The 11033-nt window shown below is 45.1% G+C and overlaps 1 protein-coding gene across 1 annotated transcript; it reads right to left on the bottom strand.

The window, feature by feature from the left end:
* Positions 1-3485: 3485 nt before the first annotated feature.
* LOC104480059 (cytochrome P450 2K4) lies at positions 3486-10693 on the bottom strand. Its single transcript, XM_010120881.2, has 9 exons — positions 10426-10693; positions 8103-8265; positions 7758-7907; positions 7313-7473; positions 6323-6496; positions 5680-5821; positions 4937-5124; positions 4055-4196; positions 3486-3673 (listed from the first exon to the last, which is right to left on the bottom strand). The coding sequence occupies exons 1-9, from the start codon at positions 10621-10623 to the stop codon at positions 3486-3488; spliced, it is 1506 nt and encodes a 501-aa protein (XP_010119183.2). The 5' UTR covers positions 10624-10693.
* Positions 10694-11033: the final 340 nt, after the last annotated feature.

The following is an 11033-nucleotide window of genomic DNA, read 5'->3' on the forward strand; positions in this document are numbered from 1 at the left end:
TGCCCACGTCGCAATCCCCTGCCACAGGATGTGAACCAGGTGGTGCTGGTGAGGACATGGAGCGTGGGCATCCTCCACCAACCCCTAAGTGCAGCCACTGTACTGCTCATTAGACAACCTGGCCAGAGCCAGCCAGTAAATTAATTTAAATCTCCCCAAATCTCTGTGTCTTCACCACCAATCCCATTCTGGACCAGCAGTGCATCCAGGACTGCACCCTCAGATACCTCCTGCTGGCTTTTACTGCAATGAGTTCCTTTCAAGCAAGGGCAGGAGCCACGGGAATCACAGAGGCCACACCAGAGAGCCATGCAGAGCCACGTCCTGTCTCTGACAGCCGCCAGCCCCGGGCACCTGGGAACTCTGAGGGCACTGTAAGTTAATATATTACCCAGCCAAGAAAATGTTTTTTTCCTAATCTTGTTTGGAGTCTAGTTTTTATGTTGAAGTGTACGGAGTTGCATCCCTTCTGCAGTGTCGAAAGGCTGTAGCTAGCATAAAATTCTGTTTCCTTCTGTTGCTTTCAATTTACTGCCATTCACTTTAATTTTTCATTGTGCCTCTGTGATGAGAAAAGGTACACGGAAGCAGGTGACTCATCTTCTCTGGGACATTGCATGGCCTTACTCTTCCCATTCTTTTCTTGGCCTCCACTTTAAAGCAAACAACCACATCTTCCAAGCCAGTATGCATGTGAAGGGTTTTCCTTCTCCATCATCACTTTTCTTTCCTCCTGCCCCAACTTCTCCTAAAGTCAGTATAACCTCTTGGAAATGTGGTATTGGGAGCATAATACCATCTCAATTGCTTCTCTGTCTCCCTGGGACCAGTGCAAGGAAAAGCCTTGCATGATGTCTTAAGCAGCTTGGGAATCTGGGAGAACTCCCTAATTCATCCAATAGTGAGTTCTGAAAGTTGTTCCTCTAAGTCCTGTAAGTCAACAAGGATACAGCCCTGAGTGTAGACTTGCTAACAGAGCTCCGAGGTCCCAGGTCTCTTACACAATTAAACTGCATCGACACACGGACTGTGCATATGATTTTTCATAGGAGATACTTTTGAAGAGGACAATTATTTAAGTATTAAAAAGACCTTTTCAGTTGTGATTTTGTGGAGTTAGAAATTCGATCATTTCCTTTGAGCTGTTCATGGCTGTGAGTATTGCTCACTCTTTGTGCTGTTGAACGTGTTCTGGCTGCATGTTGCCCAGTGCTCACCTCTCTAATGTGGGTGTATTAAAGGTGGTACAACTTTATCAATTTGACCCAAAATCAATCTCATCCTGCAACACCAGAGAGATTAACAGCAACAGAGCAAAATATTTATTTATCAGGCTTGCAGTAGTTAGACTGTAAATAGAGCAGCAGCAAAACAAATGTAAGCAAATGCAGCAGCAAAGGCTTTCTTGTTGCATAGCTTGTGGAGCAGACTCCTTGAGATGTACCCAGAAGCTGGAGCTGGCCCCAAAGAACGATGCATGTACAAGTGCAACACAAGTACATGGTAGTACAACCATTAGCGTGCTGCCTTCAGCTGCATGAACTAAAGCTAGTGTGAAGTATCTTGGCCAAACAAAGACCGTCCTTTTCATCCTAACCTGCCTTACCTGCATCCAAACCAACACAAAAGCATGTTCAGTGACTCACTGCTCCCTGACCCACATGTGGTTTCCTGCCTGTTTCTCAGCACATAAAGAAGCCTCCTCTTGTCTACCTGCCCCGTCATTCAGATTTCACACACATATCACGCTGCCCTTGATGGGCATAGCCTTGCGGGTACAGCTCGTTGTTCCTACTCCTAATGGCTGCTACATGAAATAAATCATTAATTGTAGCAATCAAACAGCTGCTGTAGGACAGCTCTGGGGTGTCACCAGCTTCCTACGGAGACCCCCATATGACAAATTACAGGTACAGGTGACCTACTTGGTAGCAAAGTCTAACCTGCTTCTCCTTCCAGACTCTGTTACCAGTTTTACATCTATTTTCACAGTGACTACACTCAAAGTCCTATCAGCCTTGATAGCGATGCAGAATCCCTCCTGGCAGAACATGAGCGTTATCAGATGTGCATTTGTAACTTCAGTTCCTACCTACGTGGCCAAAGCACTTCTGAAAGCCCCAAAATTTTGCCTTCAGTTCTTACTGCGATGGCCCTGCTCCTGCTGTGTATTGAGCATAGAACTCCCATGGGAGCCTGTGGCAGTGGTATTTGCTGTCACTCTGCCTGGAGACCTTGGTCCCTATCCCTGACCCAAGGAAATGCCAGGGACTGTGTATCTGGTGTAGAGCTGAAGACAGACAGCAACATTTTCTAAAGAGTTTAAGCCCCATTTTCAGTCAAATAGAAAATATTGTTCCTATTCATCCGAAAACACCTGATACATGAGATTGAAGTTTGAATTAGGAGCTTGGGGGTGATGGTTCACCTTGCAGTCAATGGAGAGAGGGAGCAATTCAGACCTTACGGCTGTTGAACCATCTGCTGAAAGAGCCTCTCTCTCTCTGGGGAGGGTAGAGAGGATCTAGAGAGCAACTACAGCTCTTGAAGTGCAAGTGGAGAAGAGGACTGAGCCTCTCCCAGCTCTCTGATGGGAGGACGGCAGTCCTGCTGCCCGGCCCCAGGCTCCATCACCCTCACACTGCCGCAGGCTTCTGTCCCATTTTAGCTACGCTGATTCAGGAACTATTCACTTTCTGTGGCCGGTCATTTTCTGCCAGTTTAGGGATCTAAGCTGGCCCAGTAAGGGATCAGACAGGTGCCAGAAGCATGAAGCCAGGAGAGGTGAGGGAGTGGTAGAAATGCCTTTATTAGCAGAAGCAGAAAGCTGCTAGATTAGCCCCATCATAAATAGGCTCTTCAGGATAAAGTGCCTAGTGTGAGTTGGAACGAACCCACTTCCCAAACCACTTAGATGTTTTCCGATAACTGTCCTGTGCCCGGCTCTTGGCATCAGCCCATGTTACACCCTCGTGTCTGGGACTCTGTAATAAAGATAAGGCAGGTTGTATCGCACAATGGAAGCTCAGTCTGAGCTGAACAACCGTACTGGGGGGATTTCTAGATCCATTAAGTGTCTATTGTCTCCAGCTAGGCCATTGCTAATCACCTCTGTTACACAGTTTGGACTTTTGGGCTAAGAAATTCCCCATGGAGGCTTTCAGGGGAGAGTTTCTGATGGGTTACATCTATAGAGAAGGCTTGAAACCATGTCATTCTTTCAAACAGCCCTGAAAACTGCATCTCTGATGTGCTGTTCCAGGAATGAATCACACTGCTTCTGAGAGCACTCAGGGGTGTCTGAGTGTTTGCATTATCCAGACACCACAAGAGCTGTTGGAAAGAATGGCATGAATGAGAGAAAAATAGCAGTGCCCTGTGTCTTGCTTCCCCTAAAGCTCAGGTACAGACAGCTTTTTTTTCCCCTGTAACTAGACTTGCTTTCAAGTTTGAAGTGTTCACTACACTAATTCCATGTTGTCTGATCATTCACAGGGCACAGCACAAACCAGGTGAGGCATGGGGTTCAAGGTAAAGCCAACATCTGCAGTGAGATCTAGGTCTGACTTATCCACTCCTGGAGGGGGCTGGAAAACAAATTTGCGGAGCAAGCCTGCAAAGAAGAGGAACAGCTCCATTTTGGCCAGTCCTTCTCCAAGGCAAGCTCTTCGTCCTGAAAACAACCAGGAGAGAAATAAATGAGCAGCACTGTAAGTGTTGATGTCTGACACCTTCTAAACTGGATGTACAGTTTAGCCACATGGAGCAAGAGCAGGCTGCTGAGGTAGGAAATTTTTCCTTCCTTCTTTCTGTATATTAGAGGTGCTCCTGACTTGGTCTCAAACCACACAGAAGCCTGTAGGTCTGTGAGACCATTCAGTGACTGTGGGTATATTAGTCTCTCTCAGGTCTCCCAAAGAAGAGGTGGTTACTTACAGCAATGGTGGGCAGGCCAAATGACCAGAAATCCCTTATCTTATGTTCTATGTGCCTGACTTTCACACTTTCCTGGAACCGGGGGGAACCCCAGGTGGTGCGCACAGACCTCTCTCACCTATGGAGAATGGAATAAATGCCTCTCTCCTAATGAAGTTCCCATCAGCATCCAGGAAGTGGGAAGGGTTGAACTGATCCGGGGTTTTCCAGTGTAACTCATCATTCAGAGCCGAGGTCAGCAGCGGAATAACTTCTGTACCCTGAAAGGGATAAAAGAGACTTGTGGTAGCTGTTTGGAGCTAGTTGAGCCAGGCTGCTTTCTTTTTTCATGGAATCATTCAGGTTGGAGAAGACCTTTAAGATCATTGAGTCTGACTGTAAACCTAACACTGCCAAGTTCACCGCTAAACCATGTCCCTAAGTGCCACACCTACACATCTTTTAAATACCTCCAGGGATGGTGACCCAACCACTTCCCTGGGCAGCCTGTTCCAATGCTTGATAACCCATTTGGTGAAGAAGTTTTTCCTAATATCCAGTCTGAATCTTCCCTTGCACATCTTGAGGCCCTTTCCTCTTGTCCTCTTTGAGGCGAATAAGACTGAGCCATGGCAAACAGAACTGGGGGATGCTTCCCTGCCCCACTGCAGCTCTGCCTGTTATCAGTAGCTGCTGCTCTCTTTTTGGACCACAGAACATTCCCTTCTTACAGAGTCAGATCTTTAAAGAAAGGTGCTGAAGTAGAGGTTCCACATTTGGCACAAGAGATTCAAACCAGTGTGATGTAACGAAACTCTCTGGTTATTCTGGATACAAACAGCTGTAACAGACCACAGTCCAGTGCATGTTTCTAACAGGTACCCTGGATCTAAGGCAAAGGGTCATGTCATAGATTAAACCATGCACAGTGTCTTTAGATTTTTATATTTTTTCTTTTTGTCTGCCTTAAACAAAACTAGAAGGAATCTGTGCAGCATAAGCTGCTAGCCTCAAAGCTCACCTTAGGAATCACGTAACCTTGGAAATTCACATCGGTAGGAGTTGACCGTGATACACCCATTGGGACAATGTTGGCAAACCTCTGTATTTCATGTATCACTGCGTCTGTATAAGGCATTTTTTTCCGGTCCTCCAGCTTAGGCAGCTCTCCTGGTTCAATGACGTGGTTCATTTCTTCCTGAATTTTTCCTTGGAGGGAGGAAATGATTTAAGAAGCTGATAACTCTCTTATCTTGCAACTGAAATGGCCTCCAGTTTGGCCAGGATGAAGAAAAGGGAAAACTTTGAGGGGTATTTGGGAAGAGCAGAAGTGGATAAGTCAGGGTATGCTGTGGTTCTTTCAGGTTTATTGTTGAGCCAAGGGAGCTTGAACGGAGTCACTACAGTACACCCCAGGCCTGATTCTGATTACACACCTTTCTTGCCCTGTGGCCTTCAACAGAAGCCAGATCAGAATCAGCTCCTGAGGAGACCTTTATTGACGTGAGCCCATAGCCTGCAGGAGAATAACGATGGGGGAGCTTTATTGTAACTGTAGACTGGCCCTTAGCCTCTCCCACTTGGCTGGGCTCGTTTATTGCAATCTAGCTTAATAAAATTCCTCTGTAAAGTCAACGGTTGTTATCTCTCTCAGAGTACTCAAAATAATTACTCTAGACAACACTGACTGAGTTCCACTCCCTTCCACAACCAAAGCCTTAAGCATGCAACAGTATATTGTACACAAGGACTTCTCAGCCTTACTCTGAATTTCTGGGTACTTCATCATCAGAAGAAGACCCCAGCGCACAGTCGTAGAAGTAGTCTCAGTCCCAGCAGCAAAGAGGTCCAGGGTTGAAAACAACAGGTTTCCATTGTCGAACATAGCGTGGGGTTTCTTTGACTCCTTCAAAATATACATGGTAATGGCCATAAGTTCTACAGCAAGTGATAGCAATATGTGACTGTGTTGCCACCATTTTTATACTCTCTGGGAAACTAAACATTTAGTATTTTAGCATTAGGGCCTACCCTCTATGGAATTTGTTTGGTCCCAGGCGTATGTGCAATCCCTAGGTCCAGATATTAGGTTACTCGGAATTTAGTTACTGCAATTAAGTTTATCACTATATGACTCTTGCAGGAGAGTTTGACATGATCTTCTTACATATGCTGAGTGGTAACTTACTTCACCCACGTGGGACATCTTGACAACGAGATCACTTTAACCAGCAGTTTCAGCAGAGCTACGGAGCGAGTACAGCACAGCTCACTGTGAGTATGAGCTTTGATATATTCTGCTCACTGCGGTTCTGTTTCCACTCACCCTCAGTCCCTGACAGATGGTCAGTCCTAATAAGTCAGAGCTAAGAGAACAGAAAGACTCCAAGACTTAGCTTTAAAGTACCTGTTGTTGCTTCATCAGAAAGGCATCAACAAAGCCTGTTAAGTTATTTTCATTAAACTCTTCTTTGTGTGCTTGGAAGAGCTTCTGGAGGAAAGCATTCAGTTCACTGACATTTTGTAGCACAGTCCTGGAAGCTCCAGAAAGAAATCCAAGTGATGGGTAGAAATTATATAACTGTGGAGCAAGAGAAGTCTTACGGTTAACTGGCATTTTGAACACATACTGGTATCTCAAATCACACTGCTGGTTCCTTGTCCCATGCCCTGACATTTCAGGCCATAATTACCCCACATTAGCTTGTACAGTCCAAGCAACGTTGAGTTGCTGCAGAAATAGCATGTTCTCTCTGTTCTGCCTCTGCATGAGTCCCTGCCTTGTCCCGGGAGAGTGTCTGTGCACAGTGTGTAACTCTGACCTGTGCTCAGGTGGTGCTTTTTGGGCTCAGCCAGTCTGGAGTTACAGCCTGCCGCAGACCTCAGCGCGGCTCAGAAAGACAACTCCACTGGCATTCAAAACCAAAGCTTTGTGTCAGGAAGGAACAGGCTTATATCAGCTGTTAGTTTCCTAAGATTCAGTTTCAGTAGCCAAAACAAAAGAAAATTTGTCAAACCTGGTTCTAGGAGAAGCAGAACTAAGACAGTTACTGAAGGTGTAATACAGGGAGGCAGATTTGAGGTGACATTTCAGAGCTGATTTCTGATATGAGAGACATTGTGCTTCTGCCCTTCAAAGTGGGCGAAATGTTTCCTTTTGTAAAGACTTTGTGTTTTTTTTTTCTTTTACTAATAAGCTTCACAGACTAAGCCCAGAGGCCTGGGAATTTGTGTGTGACAGATACAGAACCGCAGATGTATTCAGTACAGGCTGGTTGGCTGACAGTGTTCTTGTTCTTGCCTTGAGAAGCAAGATGTGGGAGGGCAGGAGGACAAACATAGGCAATTGGATATCCTCAAAAAACCTAAAAGCTAAGAAGTAAAATCAAGCTCTTACCAGCACCATAGGGGAACCCAACAGCTTAGTATTTTCATTTAACAGCTTCAGCAAAGTTAGAAATACAGGATTGTCATATTCAAACCTCTCTCCAAACAATATAGAGCAGATGACGTTGGATACAGCATTGTTGAGTATCATCTTCGTATCAAATGGCTTCCCTGTATTTCAAGCAATGAAAAGAAATGACAATCTGATTATGCCCGTTTCAGTCTGGTTTCCTACGGAAATGTAGTCCTGAGCTCTCAAAGAAAAAACTCGTTCACCACCCAGAATGCATAGCAGGGAACTGGGCGTCAATATTTTAAGGTCTCCGTTTAATAACCTACTTCAGCATATGCTGAACTTTAACCATGTGATACCATTTGCTCTAAGTTAATCTTTTATTAAGCTTTATTGTTCTGATAGATGTTTTCTGTCTCTGGACGAAATTCATGACACTCACCGTGATAGGATTCAAAATATTTAATGAGGGAATTTACTTCCTCCAGGATTCGGAGCTCGATGGTTCTCTTTCCCATTCCAAAGTCTCGCAGTGTGGACAAGGTGAACCTTCTCATAGTTTTCCATAGCTCTCCATGGCTGAATGCTATGCCTAAAATAAAGGTATAACATCTTTATGTTACCCGTGGTTAAATGTTTGTAAGGCCTTCTTAAACACTGGTATAAAAGCTGCTCAATATACCGTTATACGGATAATAGCAGTCTATAAGAGGATGATACTTTCTGCTGTTAGAATACATGGAACATAGACAAACTACAAAAACTAACCAACCAAAAGGCCACTTACCATTTCCTTGTGTCATTTTCCTAAATATGGGTATTTCTGCTCTCTCTCCAAACTCTTCAGCATGATTTAAAAGGGCATCCTTGATGGTTTCGTATCCAGCCAGTACCACAGCTTTCCTGGGTCCAAAATGCACAGTGAAGATGTTGCCATATACCTTGGAGAGCTGTCAAGGTGAATAAATACGTTTATTCAAAACCAGATCTGGACCCAAATGCTAGTACTAGCCATCCTAGGTGGTTTCTCACCCGAAAGGACCTTCCCAGCCCTGCCTGAAGTCTCCAGGTGCTGCTGTAATGCAACTAATGAGCAACAGCTATCAATTACCAGCATCTCTGCTTGCACTCTGTTTGCACAACAAGGTGTCTGCTATCACCGCTCCAATCAGAGCAGAAGTCAATAAAATGCCATTGCATTCCTGTGGTGTTCTGCAGTAACAGGCCAGCGTAGCGATACTACCGTTCGGCGGCTGGTTAGAAAATGCCCTAGCAGGCAGGCCTGTTTATTTTAATGCTGTTGACCTGAGGCAAACGGGCGTGCACACATCTCTGAGGCTAAAGCCACAAACACTACAAAAACAAAGCTAGACAATAACTCTTTCTTTCAGGACAGCACTTGTCTCTAATTATGGCAAGGTGGGTAGTGTTGCAGTCATTGCAAAATTATTTGCTGGCCACCAGAAACTTGACTCTGACTAGGAAGCATATTCTTGTAGATAATGTCACAGGAGCTCTAGGCTTTTATAACAGATTAAATATGAATCATCTGTTACACAGAAGGGTGGTTTTGACAATCTAATCATTCACTCGGTATTTTAGACTTTGTTTAAACACACTGCGAGCCATCCGCTCCAAATGTCTTCTTGTTTCCGATGCGCCTGGGTTACCATTTGCTATGCATTAGATACATACTGAAAATTGAATTTCAGATTAGAAGCAGCTCCTGTTATTACACCAGACAAATTGAATTTGTTTTCATCAAACGGTGGTTTGACGGCTTGGAAGATAATATTAACACCGGTTCTTTCCTCCCTGGCAGCTCGCAGAGCATGTGGCAAAGCCAGGAGCAGGGAATCGCAGCCGCCTCTCAGCCTTCCCCGTCATTTCTTTGCATTAGTACTTCTTGGCATCAACCCTGCTTTTTCTCAGCAACACAAGTATTGGATGTGGCAGGCCTGAAAGCCTAAAGAAAGCTGCTTGGTAGATTATAGGAAATTAGTCCGGTGCCTTCACATGACATTTGTATCATAAAATCCCTCAATACTACCAAAAATTGTTCCGCTTCCATACCGGCACCCTCAAACATACTTACAATGAGATGGGAGCTCAGGACCAGAAGCCCATCAAAACTGTGCTGTGCACAATCCTCTGCACCATAAATCAAGGCAGAGGAACACTGTGTGACTGCCATAGGAATTCTGTACTTTCTATGACTAACTGGACAATTCTGGTGTCTGCCCTGCCCTCTCAGGTGGGCTCAAGGAGTTTGCTGGGGACGGGGTTTCCCATGACATAGTGTTCAGTAAGCACACACACAGGGCATGTAACAGGTCACTCACGGCACCTCAACCATCTCTACAGCAACCAGAAGAAACCTGAATTCACATTGAATTGTCCCCACCTCCCTACGGGCGCACCGCAGACACTTTCTAAAACAAACATTGCGTCTGGCTTTAAAATATTTAAGTCTTTCTTTTTCTATGTTAGAAATTAAAGTATCCATGGAGCTGCATAAGGAGAAGCAATCTGTTTACTGAGACATATAAAACCCACACATGAAGTCTTATTAACCCTGGCCAGCGTGTGTGCAGGAGAAGGGTTGAGGAGGCAATTATATCCCTTTGCATTGCAGGGGTATAATTAGCTTTGGAAATAAACGTGCATAGGACTCCATTTCCTCTGCTATGGGGATGATACCCTTCCTTCCTTCCTTCTTTCCTTCAGTGGGAGAGGTCTGTCTGCAGTGAGACATCTCTTGATGGTAAATGGTCCTGATCTGTCAGCAGACCAGCCCAGCTCGAGTCTTCTACCTGCAGCCTCTGAGGGGCTTGAAACACCAACAGTCTGGAGATAATTGCAGGGAGGGAATTTACCCTTATGTGTAAATAGAGGAAGGAATGTGTGTATTATATTTATATATATAAATGCATCTGTGTGTGTGTATTTACCTCTGAAAGTAAAGTCACTCTGCCAGCCTGCCTGTACACCAAATATCTCATTTCTGCCCTCCACACCATGTAAACACAATCACATCTCCAGGTCCCTGGTTGCATTTCTTGCTTCACAAATTGCACGTTTTCCCTCCTGTCTGCTCGCTCAGACCCTACCTCTGTCAGTGACTGGAACGGCTTTTTCAGGTCCACCACATTCAAGTTTCCGATCAGAGGAAGAGGTCGTGGTCCAGGAGGCAAACGGCAAACCGACTTCTTCAAGCTGCTAAGAAAGTAAAAGAGAGCAACCAGCCCTGCTGCCAAACAGGGCAGCGAGCTAGAGCCCATGTACTGCAGCAAACTCTGTATGGCCATGGCTACATCGTGTGGGTATGAGTATCCTGGGGTCCCTTTATAGCCCTGCTGTCATTGCCTGAACACACCTTCTAGGGCTTTACACAGAAAAAACAACTCGGGTCTTGTTTAATTCCATTTAGACCAGATGTCCATTTAGACCATACTTTTTTTTTGTGCCAAATAAAGCACCCTATTTTATTCTTAAACATGGATTATCTTAATCTGGAGCTCCTATTTCATCTGCAACACTGGGGCAAGGTGTTGGTTTTCCAGTGAAAAATCTGTGTTATGGGTACGTTGTGGTCTCTGTGATTTCAGGGGCAGAATTAAGGGACAGGACCCGTGCTGGATTGCTGTCACAGTGCCAGGTCATAGGACTCAGCTTGACCACTGGTGATGCAATGGAGGAGGATGCAGGAGGGTAAGCC

The sequence above is a fragment of the Chlamydotis macqueenii genome, chromosome 15, assembly GCF_036417535.1.
Source record: "Chlamydotis macqueenii isolate bChlMac1 chromosome 15, bChlMac1.mat, whole genome shotgun sequence".
Classification (NCBI taxonomy): Eukaryota; Metazoa; Chordata; class Aves; order Otidiformes; family Otididae; genus Chlamydotis; species Chlamydotis macqueenii.